This window comes from Carassius carassius, chromosome 15 (assembly GCF_963082965.1).
Source record: "Carassius carassius chromosome 15, fCarCar2.1, whole genome shotgun sequence".
Lineage (NCBI taxonomy): Eukaryota > Metazoa > Chordata > Actinopteri > Cypriniformes > Cyprinidae > Carassius > Carassius carassius.
In genome coordinates, this window is record NC_081769.1 from 5,605,449 (window position 1) to 5,624,609 (window position 19,161).

Here is a 19,161-nt window from a genome sequence, read left to right on the forward strand (position 1 = left end):
ATTCCTGCCGGCCCGGGACTCGAACTCACAACCTTTCGATTGGGAGTCCGACTCTCTAACCATTAGGCCACGACTTCCCATAACCACAACTTCCCATATGTGTAAGTACACATTGGTAATCAGTATCTTCAGCTCTAATGTTTGTGTAACTACACATATGTAAAAACCCACTAAATTGTATGTGTACGTACAAATGTGTAACAGGACATACACTTTTTGGTAATGAAAATAACCAAGGACTAAAAGGACTTTTTGGTAAAGAAAGTGTTACATTTATCATGCAATTACTCTGATGTGACACAGCAGTGGACAGTAAGTTAGGCTTTACATATAAATTGTGGTTGGTGTCCAGAATGTTACACTTTATATTAAGTGGACAGCTCCTGAGGAGTTATGATGTAAGTACACTAGTATTACAGTGGTGCACCAACTCCAATTCGAGATCCAACTCCTCCCACTTTACATATCCCTAAAAGTACACATCTCCACCCCCTGGATCCCATTTCCACCCCTAAACCTACCCATTTCCACCCCTGGATCAAATGGTTCCAATTAATCTTACACATATTGTTGTTACAAAATGTAGTTATGTGATTCTGGTTACACAAGTACTCAGTGAAGTGAAAAAAAGTGTTGTTACCAGTGTCCTGTTACACATTTTGAGTTACACATCCATCCTGAGGGTTGTTACATGTTTGTAGTTATCTGTGGATACTACAGTATGTACCAATGTGTACTTACACTGTGTGTACTTACACACTACGTACACATTTAGTTACTATGTCAGTACACATGAATTAGGGACACAAAGTGGGACCAAGTTTTTAAATATACTTTTATATTTCAACAATTTCACATTCAATTTTCAAATTAATGTAGAAACAACATAAAGACATAGTATTTTTAATATTTGTTCCATGGCATATTTTTATGAAGAGAAGGTGAGGATCACTGATAACAATACTATTGATGTCTTTTTTTCAGTATTTAATCATTGACTAAAACCATTTAACATTACAGTATAATTGGAAGCTATCAATTTGAACATTTATTACACTTATTACACAAAAAATAACTTTTACTACTAAGTGAACTTAAAACAATTTTCAGTTACACTTTATTTTAAGGTGTCCTTGTTACAGTGTAATAATAATGTATATATATAATTACTGAGTAATATTAATTAACTGCATGCACGTAATAACTATATGGTTAGGGACAGGGATAGGGTTGGTCTAAGGGTTACTTGCATGTAATTATGCATATTTTATTGTTATGTTCGTAAGTACATGTAATATCTGTAATAAGGACACCTTAGCGGGGTCATCGGATGCCCATTTTCCACATATTGATATGATTCTTTAGGGTCTAATGAAAATTCTATAACATACTTTTGTTAAAATTTATCAATGGTAGTGTAAAACAACACCCTTTTTACCATGTCATTTACCATGTCATGCCATTTCCTTGCATGTTCCTTTTAATGCTTAAGAGCTCTGCTCACCCCACCCCTCTCTTCCGATTGGTGACGAGGAGACTGTAAAAGGCGATTTGCAAAGATTCATTAAAAACCCTTATACTCACTTCTTCTGTACTTAGATTAAGCTGGATAACTAGTGATTTGCGCGAACATAGACGCATTTAGGCAGATCTGGGATCAGTGCATTTCCTTCAAAAATGAAAGTAACATTAATCACCTGCATCTTCAGCGGCTCAGATATCAGGAGTAAATGATGACTTATATGTTCATTATTACATCCAACAACAAAACACCTCAATCACATAATCAGAGACATTAGTCTTTCTCTGCACCCGAGTCGACACAATGGCGGACAGCTCACTCAGGGTGGGTCTAAGGTAAGACAGACCTTTCAATCAACTATCGTGGGAGGGGCCTGTGCAGAACTACAAACCTGATTCCAAAAAAGTTGGGACACTGTACAGATTGTGAATAAAAACAGAATGCAATGATGTGGAAGTTTTAAATTTCAATATTTTATTCACAATACAACATAGATGACATATCAAATGTTCAAACTGAGAAAATGTATCATTTTAAGGGGAAAATAAGTTGATTTTAAATTTCATGGCATCAACACATCTCAAAAAAGTTGGGACAAGGCCATGTTTACCAATGTGTGGCATCCCCTCTTCTTTTGCAAGTTGCTCAAGTTTAAGAATAGGAATGTTGTCCCATTCTTGTATAATACAGGTTTCTAGTTAATCAACTGTCTTAGGTCTTCTTTGTCGTATTTTCCTCTTTATGCTGTGCCAAATGTTTTCTATGGGTGAAAGATCTGGACAGCAGGCTGGCCATTTCAATACCCGGATCTTTCTTCTACGCAGCCATGATGTTGTAATTGATGCAGTATGTGGTCTGGCATTGTCTTGTTGGAAAATGCAAGGTCTTCCCTGAAAGAGACGACATCTGGATGGGAGCATATGTTGTTCTAGAACTTGGATATGACTTTCAGCATAGATGGTGCCTTTACAGATGTATAAGCTGCCCATGCCACATGCACTTATGCAACCCCAATACCATCAGAGATGCAGGCTTCTGAACTGAGCACTGATAACAAGTTGGGTTGTCCTTGTTCTCTTTAGTTTGGATAACATGGCGTCCCAGTTTTCCAAAAAGAACTTTTTTTTCAAATTTTGCATTTTCTGACCAAAAAACAGTTTTCCACTTAGCGACACAGTCCATTTTAAATGAGCCTTGGCCCAGATAAAACACCTGCACTTCTGGATCATATTTATATATGGCTTCTTTTTTGACCTATAGAGATTTAGCCGGCAACGGCGAATGACATGGTGGATTGTGTTCACCGACAATGTTTTCTGGAAGTATTCCTGAGCCAATGTTGTGATTTCCATTACAGTAGCATTCCTGTATTCCATTGCCGCAGCATTGGGGGAATTGGTGATCCTCTGCCCATCTTGACTTCTGAGAGACACTGCCACTCTAAGAGGCTCTTTTTATACCCAATCATGTTGCCAAATAACCTAATAAGTTGCAAATTGGTCCTCCAGCTGTTCCTTACATGTACATATAACTTTTCTGGCCTCTTATTGCTACCTGTCCCAACTTGTTTGGAATGTGAAGCTCTGAAATCATGAAATCCAAAAAGAGCCAATATTTGGCATGACATTTCAGAATGTCTCACTTTCAACATTTGATATGTTATCTATATTCTATTTTAAATAAAATATAAGTTTATGAGATTTGTAAATTATTCCATTCCTTATTTACTCACAATTTGTTGTGCCCCAACTTTTTTGGAATCTGGTTTTTACATCATTCTGTCAGGAATCTCAGAACAGCCTTTTGAGAAAGGGGATTTTAAAATAGGGATTGAAAAATGTTCAAACAACATGTTAAGTGAATTTTGCATCCGATGACCCCTTTAAAATAAAGTGTTAACCAATCCTCACATAAACCCAATTTAATAAATGTCAAATTACCTGTGCCCTTCAGCAAGTAGGAAGTATACATAAATTTAATAAAGTTATTAAATACCAAATTCTAAGTTAAATGGTGATAAATCATAAAAGCTACAAAAGTTATTGATTTCCTCTTTTTTCTTTTGTTTCTTTGATTAACAGACATCACAGCAGCTGGGTTATTAGGTTGTTTGACTGCTGTTACTTTAAGAGCTGCCACTGCTGAACTTGACGCAGATCTGAAACGCATGTTCATAGTTCCATTTGTGCTTTAATATGAAATGATACAGGCTACAGTGCACACCACCATATTTGTGTGTGCAATTGAAGAATATGCTCTACGAGCACCATATATTGGCTGACAGGACAAGAAAATTCTTGCTCCATTAAGAATATTTAAAATTTTGACTTGATTTCTCACAATTATAGGGATCTAAGACACCAAAATTTAGTGAACAGTAGTCGGTATCAATACCAGTAAAACATATCCTAAGTTGAAACGTGTGATGCTTTGATGCCAATGTGCAAACACCAAAATAGAGTCAGTACTCTGAGCTGGCACTTTTGAAGACACTACTCATTTCCATTTGGCACTTTCTCTGAAAAATGATTTGTTATATTGTGGGTAACTTTTTCCAAAAAGTTCTACAAGGTTTCAGAGCATTTCATGTCTGATCTTGCAAGAGGAACTTAAGTAACGATCACATCATGCTCGCACTCTGGTCTTAGGTAAAAACTATCAATACAATTGCCAAATAATTGCTAAAAATAATAAATAAATAAATAAATAAATAATGTAATTGCATGGAAACATCACTATGATTTCTCATTTTAAGACAGTTGCAATAGTAAAACAGTACTCTTTCATTTCTTTTTTTTCTTTGTCTCCTTAGATAAACCCACAAGAACATTGCCACTGCAGCCATGAATGGGAGTTTTTCTGCTCAGTGATGAGTTGTCCTGTAGATGAGCTCTTTCCAAGTAAATCAGACAGAAGCTAAAGCAATTAGCACTGAAGGAAATTATGCTAATAAGTCTGAGGACCTTGTTAGGTCATTTTCATTATCCATGTTAAACTGTGACTTAGGGCATCCTTTCACCGTATGAAGATTAATTATTGTCCAAAGAGAAAATATGTGGAATTTGATATCCTACTAACCATGAACAAATTTCACAAACACCAGCCCTATCAGAATACAATAATACAACAGTGTTTCCATTCAAAAAATATAAATTTTCTTATTTTTTTCTTTATATAATTTATTAATAAATCAATTGGATTAATCTGTCTAAATTTGGAAAATTCTAAATCTTTCTCACTTTCTTTATCACAGGCACTCCTAATATTAATCTGATATTTTGAGTGTTGGAAGTTGTGTTGCAGTGGAGCTTGCAATTTTTTCATGTGCATGCCAGTATTGTATGCTATAGTCTCCATCAGTATGCAATAGTCAGTGCACTGACTGTGGATTTGTTCATGCATTCTAAAGCTAAAATATTTTAGAATTTGCTAAACCTAGAATTTTGCTTAGAACAAATGCTAATAAATAAATAAATAAATAAATGAATAAATAAATAAATACTGACAATGTAAAAATAACCAATTATAATGGCCACACCTCTGTATTTCTCACCAAGTATTTGTTACAATCTTATCTCAATATGTTACAGTGGTATAATATAAAGCTTTAACAGAACCATAAATATAGCGAACCAGTGAAACTGCTAATGAAACATTTACGGAAACTTTTCACAGTGTCAATATGCATTAGCCTCTGACTGATTGCCATTTGGCTGATTAATTAACGCCTGCCTTCAAATGCAGCTCTCAGGAAAACCTGAACTATTATGGTTTCTAAATAATCATGGCTGTCAATGTTACAGCTGAAAAGGATTGACATGTGGATAGACAGTCTTGAATAGCGAGAGTTTGTCTTTTTTCTGAGCCGATGAGTGGAGAAAGACTGATGAGTTACTGTTGGAGCTTTACTGTAAGACAGGCTGAGTCAGCTAATTAAAGGCTTTGAGTCTTTTAATTGACTGGGTTAGAAAGGGGAAATTTACCTTCCAGCTGGCCTTGCTTATAGCTGTCTATATCCACTGCATGAGTGTGTGGATATAGTTCACTCTCTACTGGATTCTTTCTTTAAATTAATCAAGGATTGCTCACCCTCATGCTGTTCCAAAGCTGTATGATTTTAGTTCTGCCACGAGATGTTTTGAACAGAGATGTTTTAGAAAATTCAAGCTGTTAAGCTCCAAAAATGCTAAATAAATGTTATAAGTTAAAAAAAAATCTTTCTGAGAAATCAATAATAATTAAGTTATTTTTTTATTAAACCAATGGCAAATATCTGAAAGTGAAAGTGACATGAAATACAGCCAAGTATGGTGACCCGTACTCAGAATATGTGCTCTGCATTTAAACCATCCATAGTGAACACACACACCATGAACACACACCCGGAGCAGTGGGCAGCCATTTATGCTGCGGCGCCTGGGGAGCACTTGGGGGTTCAGTGCCTTGCTCCAAGGGCACCTCAGTCGTGGTAGTGCCGGCCCGAGACTCAAACCCACAACCTTAGGGTTTAAGAGTCAGACTATCTAACCACTAGGCCATGACTTCCCCTACTGTCCCCCATTTTTAAAAAAAATATAAATATAAATATAGATTTAAGGAAGTCCAGATATTTGTATTAGAATACATAATAAAAATACTGAGGGAAAAAGTTTTTTTTTTTTTCAGTACATGCAACATTCAGTGCCAAGAATTCATAACTTTCTAATTTAACACCCTTTTAGGCCTTAATTTGTAGAAGGGCAAATTGAGACTTTTTGAGACCCTTTCAAGACCCAAAAAATAATATAAATAAAAAAATAAATTTTATATATATATATATATATTTTTTTATATTTAAATTTATTTATATATATATATATATATATATATATATATATATATATATATATATGCATCAATGAGTGTTTATACATGAATTAAATCTATCCATCATGAAAAACAAAAGAGTCTCTTCAGAAAGCTTGGAATTAACCACTCTTCATGTATGGCTTACTTTTACAACTTCTTTCTGTACTTGTTGATGCCTGGATCATTTGTTCGCATTGAAATTTAATAGATGGAGAAAAAAAATGACAAGAGAATATTAACAATACTATATCTTCATTTGTGTCTTCAAAGTCTTATGAGTTTGGAATGAGTTGAGAATGAGTAAGTGATAACAGAGCATTCCTTTTTGTTACCAGAACCAATCGACACAATATTGCAAACAACCAGATAACTAGGAAGTCAAGCCAGCAGCAGACTTGTGATGAGCTCCATGATGAGTTCAACTGATGTTATTATTATTTAAGAGCTTTTAATGACCTTAAATTTATGAAAAGGCATGAATTTAAGCACCCACGCTCCCCCTAAATTCTGCTAAATATCTCCTATTGTGTTCTACAGACCAAAGAAGACAGACAGGTTTGGAATGACTTGAGCATGAGTAAATCGTGACCAAAGTCTTCACTTATCATTGCTGGGTAAATTTCTCTCTAAAAAGGACGTATAGGAACGAGTCCAATGAAGTGTCATTGTGTTGTGTCCCATGAGAGTTATTTTGGCAGGTTAGATCTTTTTGGCATGTGAGTTCTCATCTTTCCTCTGTTTCCGTCTCACCCAGCCTATAGTGAGTTCATATTTTGGCCCTTTTCCCAGAGAGGAGAGCCACTGTTGATGAAGAACTGGGATACTGCCAGTATGCTGATATCAGACCGTTTTTAGATCACTACAGCATCCCACACGCTTCAGATCGCAGTGTACCCTGCAGGTTGTGGGTTCAAGTTCTCTGGGGAGTAGTGCTATACACAGACAGAGCAAACAACTTCCCGCAGCATCAATTAAAAACATACTCTACTGTTATCACCTTGTCTGTATTTTCATATCATGCTTTTCTGATGACTTAACTATTGTAAATAACAGGAAAGAGACTTCTGTTCAAGAGAGCTCTGTTCAGATTCATTGAAAAGAGAGCACTAAATACTAAATTCAAACCACTCATGCCATCATGAATAGTTAGCAGTCAAACTCAATTGTATTTTGGCAAAAATTCATCTGTCATATTGTCAAGCCAAGTTAAACAGATGACAGGCTGTGTGACCTCATCCTTGAAAACAGTGTTTTCAATAGTATATTGTATATTACTATGAATAACTTTGCAAATACATATCAAGTAAATTAAGAGCATTAGTAGACTGTTAGGTCAGGTATATGGCTAGTTATAAATGTACCAGGGATAGGGTTAGTAGAATAAGTTGACATGTACTTGCAAAGTTGCAAAGTTATAGTAAATAGAATGTCTGTTTGGGGACCATCAAAAGCACAGATCAAGCGGACAGTCAACTAATACTCTAAAAACTGGCAGTGTAGTTGAAATGTTACTTAAAGTTAGGAGAATGTCAAAAAAAGTATTCATTTTAAAACACTGTATGGTTGCCACATGATGAGACCTGAACCAAAGCCAGCTGAAAAATAATTGGCCTAAATATTTTCAAAGAGAACATACTGTAAAAGTGTCTTACTGTCATGAAACCATCCAGCAGGCCAGAGTCTGGTTTAGGAGGAGCCTGCAGACGCTCCATGGACCACTTTTCAATGATGGAGGACACCTGGCTATTCTCTGTGTTTAGGATCCGGAATCCTGTCATGTTGACCCCGCTGTAGCGATAGGGCTCCACATCCAACGCGAAGAGATCCTAAAATATGTTCAAAGTTTATAAATTTACTGAAATGTGATAAAAAAATAAATAAAGTAAAAACTAAAACCGCAAAAGCAATGTGTGTTACAGTATATGCAAGTCTAAAATCTAGTGAGCTACCTTGATGTCATAAGATGTCATAAATTTAGCAGCCATGAAACAAATAAATGCAATATGTATTATTTCCTTTATTTGACAGTTTTTCCTATTGACACAAAAATATAAAAAAGTCAATTTTTTATTAGATTTAAGTTGTATAAATGATGTGTGTATTGAATTAAATAAAAATACATCACAATTAACTTGCTAAACATTTTTATACATATACGTATATAACTTAAGCCTGCAAATAGGGGAAAAAAGTCATTTTATAAATAGTAATAGAATGTTTTCTTGGCATCACTCAGAGTAAAACACATCAGTGGTGGAAATAGGAAAGAGCACTGAAAAAAAAAGCTTCTATGTTCCTACTTAGGGAATATAATAGCCTGAAATCCAAATGATTTAATTAATGTCATTGTGGTTTTGAATGGGATTTTTAATATAGTCTCATACATAACTTACCAGGGTAGTAAAAATGTAGTGGTAATACTCCGTCATCATTCCCATTGCAAGAGCCTGAAAAAAAAAATATTGAGAACCATGAACGAAACCATTTTGAGACAAGGGAGCAGTAACCCTATTCTCAGAAAATGTGCAATTTATCACTGAATCGAAGGATGGGCAGGCAAAAATAATGGCATTTCTTGTTTATATGATGTTCTGTGGCTTGTAATTATTTTATATGCTGAAGGACTGAGAGCTGAAATCATTTGAAGCTTTCAGTCTATCTTTCCCTTAAACCCTGAAACACCATGAGCTCTCTTCAATGCCCATAAATACAATACAGAGTGACATCCATGCAAAGTATGCACTCTACCTCTAAATAAACCATTCTGGTGTTTAAAAAAAAAGTGTATATCTATTTTATATATTATTGTGCTATAATGAACTGCACAAATCAATATCAACATATTGTTTCTTTTATTTATTTTTATTTAGAAAGTCCACATCAATCCATTGTCTAATTGAGAACTGTCCGCCTGGTAGATTTAGGGGCCGTTTAACAAAACATGTTCTTTTAATGTGGATTTATGTACACCTATATACTGTACAGCTGGATATCTTTGCCCAATGGGGACCTGTACCATGATGGTAGCTGAACAAATTCAGAGTTACAGGATTAGTTTTGAGTTAACAAAACCAAAACTCTCCAATCTGGCTTTGTTGGTACCATGATGCTGTTCATCCATTTTCTTTGTTAACTCAGGCTTTGATCCTGAGACTGTGGAGGGTGTGCACATGAATGTGTGACATCACTGGCTAACAGCCAATCACAAAATAAACTGGAGTGACTTGATTCATTTTGAGATCTCTAACCCAGAACATAACCTGCCCTGGAGCAGGTTAGCCATGGAGTGTAAGTTAATATAGCAATGAATTCTGCTAAAAGCCAAGCCACTTACGTGGTACCTAAAACCCAGGATTGGTGGAAACTAACCTTAAACTTACCTGGCTAGCCAGCTAATCTAGCTTCATGGTACAGGCCCCGGATGTCTTGCTTGGTACTATCGGTGATGCATAACTCAACATTGAAAAACACATCTCAGTTCAGATGGTAAGACCATTTTGGTAACACTTAAATTTAGCAAACACATATTCATGATTATCACAATGTTTTTCCTCAATAAACTCCTAATTTAACAGTAAGAAAGATTTTGTGCTATTTATGTTTAGGTATGGGATGATGAGTGATCTAAAATATGGTCATGCTTTAATATGTTCTTTATAAATATCCTACTAATAAACAGCTAATATACTAGAAATATGCAGTGGTGTAATATAAAGACGTAACAATACTTTGTTAAAGAACATACTATTTTTTTTTTTTTTCGGAGAATCTGTACTTTACGTGAGCTTTTATATTTCTGTTAACTTTCAATTTTACTCCACTACATTTTCTAATTAAAATGTACATGTTTACACCGATACATTTTCCCAAAGCATATTCGTTACTTATTATAAAGAACACATACTGCAAGAAAGCAGGTTTAATAATCAGTGGTTTGGTGCTTCCAAGTTAGACTCCCCAAAACACCTTTGCTCATTTGCAAAACAGTGCTCACACGAACGCAAATGATTTAATTTTCCTCTCAAGTCAAGGCTAGGGTGTGCTATACAGTAGCCTGTATCATCTGTGATAATATGGTAAGTGTTGTTTTCCCAATGTGCGATCTGACATAATAGAGTAAAAAAAAAAAAAACACAAACACAGTGTGCAAGCATACACGGTGTGATTCAGTCTATTCAAACGAATTAAGAATCATCAAAATTCAAGGCATTCTAAATTGTAGGTGGTAGAAATGCCTCGACATTTCTTTTATATTTCTATAATTTGATATAGTTAATCTACATATATCAGACGAAGAGTGCGTTTTTTCTCCAGATATCAGCATGATAACAAATGTAATATTGATTTTATACATGCTTAATAAAGTTAGAATTAAGTGACTTACATTTTAGACATAGTATTGCCTGTTTTTGCTCAATTTTGCCAAAGAAATAGTTCCAAATGAAGATCACAGTGCTGTTTTGCGTATTGCATTTTTGAATGAATCTGTTGAATGAATGATTCAGTGACACTCATTAACACAGTCAACTGCTTAGTTCCTGCATGGATCAGCCATTTGAATGAATCAGTTGAATCTCAATTACTCACTAGTTAACAGTGACTTGCTGCCACTTGGTAGTTTTAATTGTACATTTCAACAATTTTTATTTATTATTATTTTTTTCATGATTTAAATCATTTCAAATATTGGATTTCATCATTTAATTTTTAAAGCAAAGCATTATATGTGTATCAGTAACTGCAGATTAAATGCATCCATGTCCCACCTGAGCTACATTAAACTGTGTAAATGCATCTAAATGCCACTTCAAAAAGAAAGAGACTAAAGGCCCCAATATACTTCAAACAAAATCGAAGAACTAACTGATATGACATCATTTCGAAAAAACTCAGGCCAAAGCAAAGTTCGTTTTGAGTTTGTTTCGGCAGTTTGAAGCAAGTGACCAAAGAGTTTGTTTGGCTCCTAAACACCTTTGAGCTTCCATTGGTTTGTTGTGGTTACGCAATCAGTGGGTGTGTTGAAACTCCACCTTTCCCCGGTTTGTTTCTCATTCAACAGAGGTCAGGCAAGAGAACAACATCTCCTAGTCACTAACAACATGAATACACTGGAGTGTTGAATAGATGAGCTGCACAAATACATCCGCAACTGTACGATCACTTGTTGAGAGACTTTAGAGTTTCAGAGAAATTCCTAGAAAGATATTTCAACAAAGCTTTGTGTCGATGACCTGGAGTTATGCAAAATGCAATGCAGACAAACATTCTAGACAAGTATTTCAAAGCTATGAAATATAAATGAATGGAAAGAGTAAAGATATAAGGTAGCAAGTACCAAATAATGTTTCAAATAAATGTTAAACCTACCTGCTGCTGCTGCTGCTGTCATTCTTTTAATAAGTGAATTTTAAGGATACACAATAAATGAAAATGAAATGCCAAACGAACATAAAATAATAAATATTTGCTTTTATCAAAAGTAATTCATGACACCACATAAAATATAAAAAGGTGTAACAATTTATCCAGTTTAACATGACAAATGAACACCAGTAAAGTAACAAACCGACTTCAATATTGTTTTCCACATCATGCTAAAGTTTTCAGACTATGAGAGACATTCACACTTCCTGTAAAAGACTGATTACTGAATGGTTCTTTTGTACTGCAAACATGATACTTGACTCTGAACTGGTGCGAATCTTGTGTCTATAATATTCAGGCATTGGTTCACGTCTCACACCTAGCTTGCCTAGACTTGTTTTGTTGCCTAGTTGTTTTGTTTAGGGCATACTGTTCGCGTGAGCGTCGCGAAACATATTTATATCAATCTACACCCTGCCTCCAGCAGCGCGGGGGAGTTGGAATGTTCAAAATCAGTATACTGTCGCTCAGCCTTTTCGAACTTCTTTTTGCCCACAAACGAAGAACGAAAACTAACTTTGTTTGAAGGCTTTGTTTGTTATATTGGGGCCTTAAGTACCATATGAAGTGTCTCTAATGCTTAACACAAAGATACAAAATGAAAGAAAGGGTTCAAACTGAACACAATATTGCTGCTCAAACTGCGTCTAAAGGTTTTTTTTATTTTTTTTTTATCTTGTGGCTTCCAGGTATGCAACACTGGTAATGTTCTCGCTAATAGGAATCTAGTAAATAGGTCATAGTGTTCTCTAGTTCCCTAATCTAAAGGGTTACCAATATTAAATTTATATAGAATTCAAAGTGGATATATATATATATATATATATATATATATATATATATATATATATATATATATACACACACACACACACACAGGTGCATCAATATATATATATGGAAAGTTTTTGTAACTTATTATTTTTGTAACTTTGATATACTCTAGAATCATTACATGCAAAGTAAATCATTAAAAAAATATATTTATGTATTTACTTATATTTTTAAGGGAACATTTAATTTAAATGTCCGTAAACGTGACTTTATGCTTCTTTGGGATGGCACAATCAAGGAACGTTCATTTGAAGAACGCAAGTTTCTAGCGGGCACATAAGTCTGAAGTAACAAATTTAGGTAAATGGGTGCAGAGCCAGTGGTATATATATATATATATATATATATATATATATATATATATATATATATATATATATATATATATATATATATGATTTTATTAGAATAATTTATTCTTATTCTTCCTCTTTTTTAGTCATTTTTTTCATATATATATATATATATATATATATATATAAGAAAAAAAATGACTAAAAAAAGAGGAAGAATAAGAATAAATTATTCTAATAAAATATAATAAGAAGAAATTATTCTAATAAAATCATTATTAATGCCAATAATTTCATTAAAAAAGCAGATATGTGTCAAGAATGTTTTAAAGCACTAAACTCAGCTTCTATTTCTTGGAGGAGACAAAGTATTTAAAAGAAGAGCAGATGGGATTTTATTTTGCTCATTGCTTGTTTGTCTCCATAGCTGTAATGAGCTCTCGGGTTCCCACGCCAACCCAACCACGCATTCACGCGGCATCTCTCGCAGACTGACAGACAACTCAATCCATAACAATAATTAATTTATGGGCCAAGCTGTTGTGTTGCTAAACGTTGGAACAACAATCGTCTAAACCCAAGTGTCAGCCCGTTACATTCGCTCCATTTAGTGCGCACTTCAGGGCAACGTGAAACATACATGAGGTGGCTCCATGAAAGTGTGCCTGGTAACAGCTGCTAAATCACAGACGAGATCCTGTATTAGCACGTGAGCTAATTGTGCCCTGTGCTGTGTGCCGGATGGTAATAGACATCTTTAACATTTCTCACCCTGTGATATCTTCAGCTGTATTACCAGGAGCTGCTGTGTGACACAGGTGTGTACGTGTGTGTGTGTGTGTGTGTGATACACATTCAGACTGCTAGAACGATTATCAATCACACATTATTACCGTTGTCGGCCTGGCGAGGGTGATTAGAATGGGTAGAGGTCAGGTCAGTAATTAGATTTGTTGTTGTGTGGTCTAGCGCTGTTAATAGCAGGCGGTTTTGTGTCCAGGTGGACTGGAAAAGCTCCAGGTGAAATCTACAGACTGCTGGTGGAAACTCATATTTACTTCGATGAGCAAGCAGTACTAGCACCATTAGTGAGTAAAACTGTCAGTAGGATAGCCAGCAGCGGGAGAGTATGAATTAAAACGGACACCATTTAGATCATTATAGTGCTGAACCTTCTTAAGGTGGTCATATCATGAAATTTGTAGTAAAAGATATATAATATAGAGGTATTATGATGGATAATGCTATTCCTAAACGCCAGAAGACAAATGCACTATTATTCCAGTTAGCATATAACTGACTCACTAAGGTTGAAATATGGAGGAAGTCCAGTCTGATGTTTCTGGCTGTGTCAACCCAACACAGCCTCTAAAAATGCTTATCATACAAAGTACATAAAAATGTAATGGAAGTCAAGCTTCCTCTTTTGGAAACGAAATACATAGTAGCATAATTTTTAGAGTTATTATTATTATTCTTTTTTTTAATATAGGCAACCTACAGTTGAATTCAAAGGTTTACATGCACCTTGCAGAATCTGCAAAATGTTAATTATTTATGGATGGATGGATGGATGCTATAAAATGTTGCTTGCATTTTATTAGTAGTATGTACTGTATTTTACTGTAATATATTTTTTTTACCCAGTTTTTTTTAGGACAGAAACAAGCATCCTAAAGTTTAAAGTGGCTGTAGTATATTTTACAACGGTAGCACAACAAGTCGCTGGTCATTTCAGTCTGATCTTAACAGTTTGAGTGGCACATTTCATCACAGTGTATTTGGTAAAAGTGTAATGTTGCCAGTGCAAATAGGTTGTTATTGTAAGGACAGAGCAGTTCAAATTATATAAAGACACAACAGCAAACCCACAGTCCATGAAATAATTTGCGTATTTATATAGAAAGCTTAAATGTACAGCAGCAATATTTCCTTCTGATATCCTTTCTACAAATTGTCATTAATGTAGTATAATTGTTTTTGGGATAGGCAATAAGCCTGGACTAACATTATTTTTTTTTTTATAAAATAAAAAGAAATGACACAAAAATATGATTATAGAACTACATTATTTTATTCCACTAAATTGAAATTAATAAAATTAATGATAATAATAACGAATCTGATGAATCTGATTTCTGAAATATTACATCCTTGCTAGACCCAGTTATCTTTGCCATCATCAGCCCCAAAGCAAAATTCATTATTAAATTGAGTCTCGTGTGAAACATATGGTTGGGAAATAATGGCTCTGTAGCCTGAGCAGATTTTGCAAAGTTCAAAAGTGTGGACGACTTCACAAAGCCAAAAGTTTCAAATGTGGATATCACACAAACCCTCTGAGAGCTGCCCATTATAGAAGCATATATCCACTGCCACTAATAATGAGTATCTTCATTATCACTTCAGTGGTCTGAAACTGATTAAGAGGAGGTCTGTGAGTCAATCTCTAGCTGAATAATACCCACTTTAATATTTGATTATTCCTGTAATTGGGCGAAAATTCTTGCAGTTAAGTCACACATTGAAATATCAGCTTTCTCTTTGGGTTCCTCTAATGCGAGACTTTTCACAGAACTCTAGCAGTGCATATCCTTATCCATGGTCTTGCAAACTTTCTTTTACCAGTCCTTCCCATTTAGATAAGATTGAATTATACCCTACACTGAAAAAAACAAAAACTAAATGATTTATTTTAAAAAGTTTTTCACTGAGAAACGGCTAGCACATTTACAAAATAATTCAAGAAATGTTAGGAAACACTGCATTAAACGTGAATTTAAGCAGAAAGATTGAAATGGTACTTTCCTGTAAAACATTCTAATAATCTTTGTTTTATTCACCGTTTACAATATGCTTTAGATACAAGGAACAACAGTGATTAAGAGCAGTGTTCTGTAGGGCACTTCACATCATGAGCATTAACCTATTGACTAATAACATGCAAACACACTGACTAACGGAGCATGTAAGCTTGACTGGCTGATAGATAATCAATCAAACCTGTACACTTCACTGATTGTGTACAAATCAATCTCACACACAAGATCAAAAGAGACATTGAACTTTTTTTTAACAGGTCTAAAACAATGCAAGCATTTTTTTTTTTCATGGCATAAAAGGGGATAAATCACCATATCAGCAGAGCTTGTGATCACATTTGGGATAAGAAAGACCAGAGCTTCAATCTTCACATTTTGCGTAAATGTAAAAAATAAAAATAAAAAGTAACAGAGTTAAAAAGTAAAAAGGTTGTGGGTTTGAGTCTCGGGCTGGCAATACCAAGACTGAGGTGACCTTGAGCAAGGCACCAAACTCCAAACTGCTTCCCGGGCGCCACAGAATATGTGTGTGTGTGTGTGTGTGTGTGTGTGTGTGTGTGTGTGTGTGTGTGTGTGTGTGTGTGTGTGTGTGTGTGTGTGTGTGTGTGTGTGTGTGTGTGTGTGTGTGTGTGTGTGCAATGCAGAGCACAAATTCTGAGTATGGGTCACCATACTTGGCTGTATTTCATTTTCACTTCCACTTAAATATTTTTCTAAAACACTATACAAATATGATTCTCAACTATGTTATGAAATGTATTACATAATGATTTTATATGCTATTTTATGTTATTTAATATATTTTTAAACATGGTAATAAATGGGTTTTCCCTTTCTATACATTGTATCCATACGTTATTTTATATAACTTGCATATTAATATGTTCTTTGGGCATCATTTAATGAAAACATTTGGATTTGAATCCCTATAAAGTACTCCTGAGACATTTATTTTATAAACAGTTTGAAAATGAGTCAGAGTGCTGAATTCAGTCATTCAGTCAGTCACTATATTTCCATCCAAATTTGCTAATTTAATTTAGGCGCAAAATTGGAATATTGCATAAAACATTTGCGATTGGAGCGTTTCCATCTAACAAGTCAAAAAGAACAAAATCGTCACTTCCTGATGAACTGGCACTAAATATCATTAAGAAAAGTAGGAGAAGCCACTGAATATGATAATTTGTATTTAAAATAAATCCCTTGTGTCTTAGAGCGAGCAGATGAAACACAATAAATGGGGTCATTGCTTTCGAAGGTGGATGGCTGCTGTTTGGGAATCCAGGCATGTATCAGTTCTGGGAGGCAATTATACGGAAATTCTTTGATGACAGAGCTTTCAGAATGACTATAACAACAGGCGATACAATGAGATCAGTCCGCTGGTTAGTCAAGTTGTCCTGTCCCATTGTGCAAATTCAGAGTTTTTGATGTACATAGAGAAATTTATTCGGTAAATGTGTTTCTATCTCCCACTATTTGAATTATTTCTTTTCCGCACAAGTCAAAAACTTCCTCAAGCGAGAATAAAAACTTGCGAAATTAGATTATTATTTTTTTGTATTCAATTTTTTTTTTTTCATTACTTTTTTCTGCAGTGATACTTCAAAATGTGCATAAAAACAGGTTGATGGAAACATAGCTAATGTCATTTTTAAAGGCCAAGTAGAGGGAGTTATCATGGTTAAACCTCCAAACATGTGGTATGTCTGAAAAGCCATGAATGTGCTCTTTACACTACTTTGTGACATGTATGGTCTAAGGAAATTTTGCTTAAATGTATTCTTCTACTGAAGAAGAAAAAATCAGGGTTGCCAACCTATGGCAAGCAGAAGGATAATTGCTGGCACGCGAGAAATAGGGAAAACTGTATACAGACGTACATTTTGAGGTAATAACTTACAGTCACACAGCCTCTTATGAGCTATAAATGCTATTAAAGTGTGATAATTAACTTGCGCTAGTCTACGGATGCGCGCGCGGATGCTGTTCAAAGTCTCAGCAGTCGAACATCGCTCGCCAATGTCAAAATGACTGAGATGGCCAATCAAATCAAAGCAGGTGGGATTTGATACTATTTTACATTATATAATATATATTTTTAAACATGGTCATAAATGGGTATTCCCTTTCTATACATTTTATATAACTTGCATATTAATCTGTTCCTTGGGCATCATTTGATACTGTTCACAGTAGCACGCGAAGCGTCAGTTTAACGTTAAAGAGAGCGATGTAAGATGATGCTGCAAATTATTTAATATTAGTCAACTGTTAATAATATGTTTTACGATAGAAATGTTAAATGACCGACAGCTATATCCAGTGATGAAAATTTTGAGAGAGAGAGAGAGAGAGAGAGAGAGAGAGAGAGAGAGAGAGAGATGTGTAATTTGTCTGCATCTGTATCTCTGTACAAACAATGAAGCAATTTTGCCCCCTTGTTGTTGAGAAATATAATGTAGCGATTCAGTATCGATTAAAAAGAGTTGTGAGGCAGCACTGACAGGTTTATGAGCTTCTGAATGTTACTTTTTGCACAGCGCGAACTCAGATCTCTGTGTGCGAGTGGTGTGTGTGTGTGTTTGTATGTGATCACGCGCATCAATTAAAGCAGCACATTTTATGGTGATTAAAAGGTGGCACAGTGGTTAACCAGATAAAAATGTAAATGGCACGTCATGCCGAAAAGGTTGCCGACCCTTGATATATATATATATATATATATATATATATTTATATATATATATATGGCTGGGTCTCAGGAGACTATTATAACAGGCACTTGTAAATGTCTCAAGATAAGCAGGTTTTGCTGATCTGCTTAACACTAGTTGGAACCCTGGAATTGTTGAGAAATTCTATCTAGTTTTTGAAGTGAACTCTCAATAAGGTTTTAAGTTATTGTGCCTGCAGCTCAGCTTGAAGAGGCTCAAATCCTCGACAGTACAATACAATACAACACAACACAGGGTCTTTATAGCATTTAGGGAGTTCTTCAGTCCCTACTCACAGAATAAACACATAAAGTTCCACCAAACCTACGCCCTGCTTGAGACTGAGGATCATTTGTTCTCTTGCTTTGTTTCCTAAAATCTATCATCACTCAGTACTTAAAATGAATAATTTTACATAACATTAGAAATTAAGTTCCTTCCACACTCAAGTTGTGGCCAACCTTTGTGTTTTTCTTTTAAATTTTTTTAAATAAAATGCATGTATGTAGATTTGTGGAGTGGAAAGCTGAAGATACGTGTGTAAAATGTATAAATCTGTCTTTTTATATGCCTGCTATCCTTACTGTACAATTTCAGACAAACCAACATTTAGAGTTTGTCTCAATGAACTTTCATCTTGCAGTTAAAACTGCATACTATTGCTACTTTGTTTTGCCTACTCACATTTATATCAGCAT

The 19,161-nt window shown here is 34.9% G+C and overlaps 1 protein-coding gene across 2 annotated transcripts in view; it reads right to left on the reverse strand.

Moving 5' to 3' along the window:
• LOC132158038 (glutamate receptor ionotropic, kainate 2) overlaps window positions 1-19,161 on the reverse strand; it is a 193,312-nt gene that overhangs the window by 109,764 nt on the left and 64,387 nt on the right. For both annotated transcript variants that reach the window (XM_059567283.1, XM_059567284.1), the window contains 2 exons: window positions 8,764-8,817; window positions 8,023-8,196 (listed from right to left, as the gene is read on the reverse strand). In XM_059567283.1, the coding sequence (XP_059423266.1) occupies window positions 8,023-8,196; window positions 8,764-8,817 (228 nt within the window). The remainder of the gene's footprint in view (window positions 1-8,022; window positions 8,197-8,763; window positions 8,818-19,161) is intronic.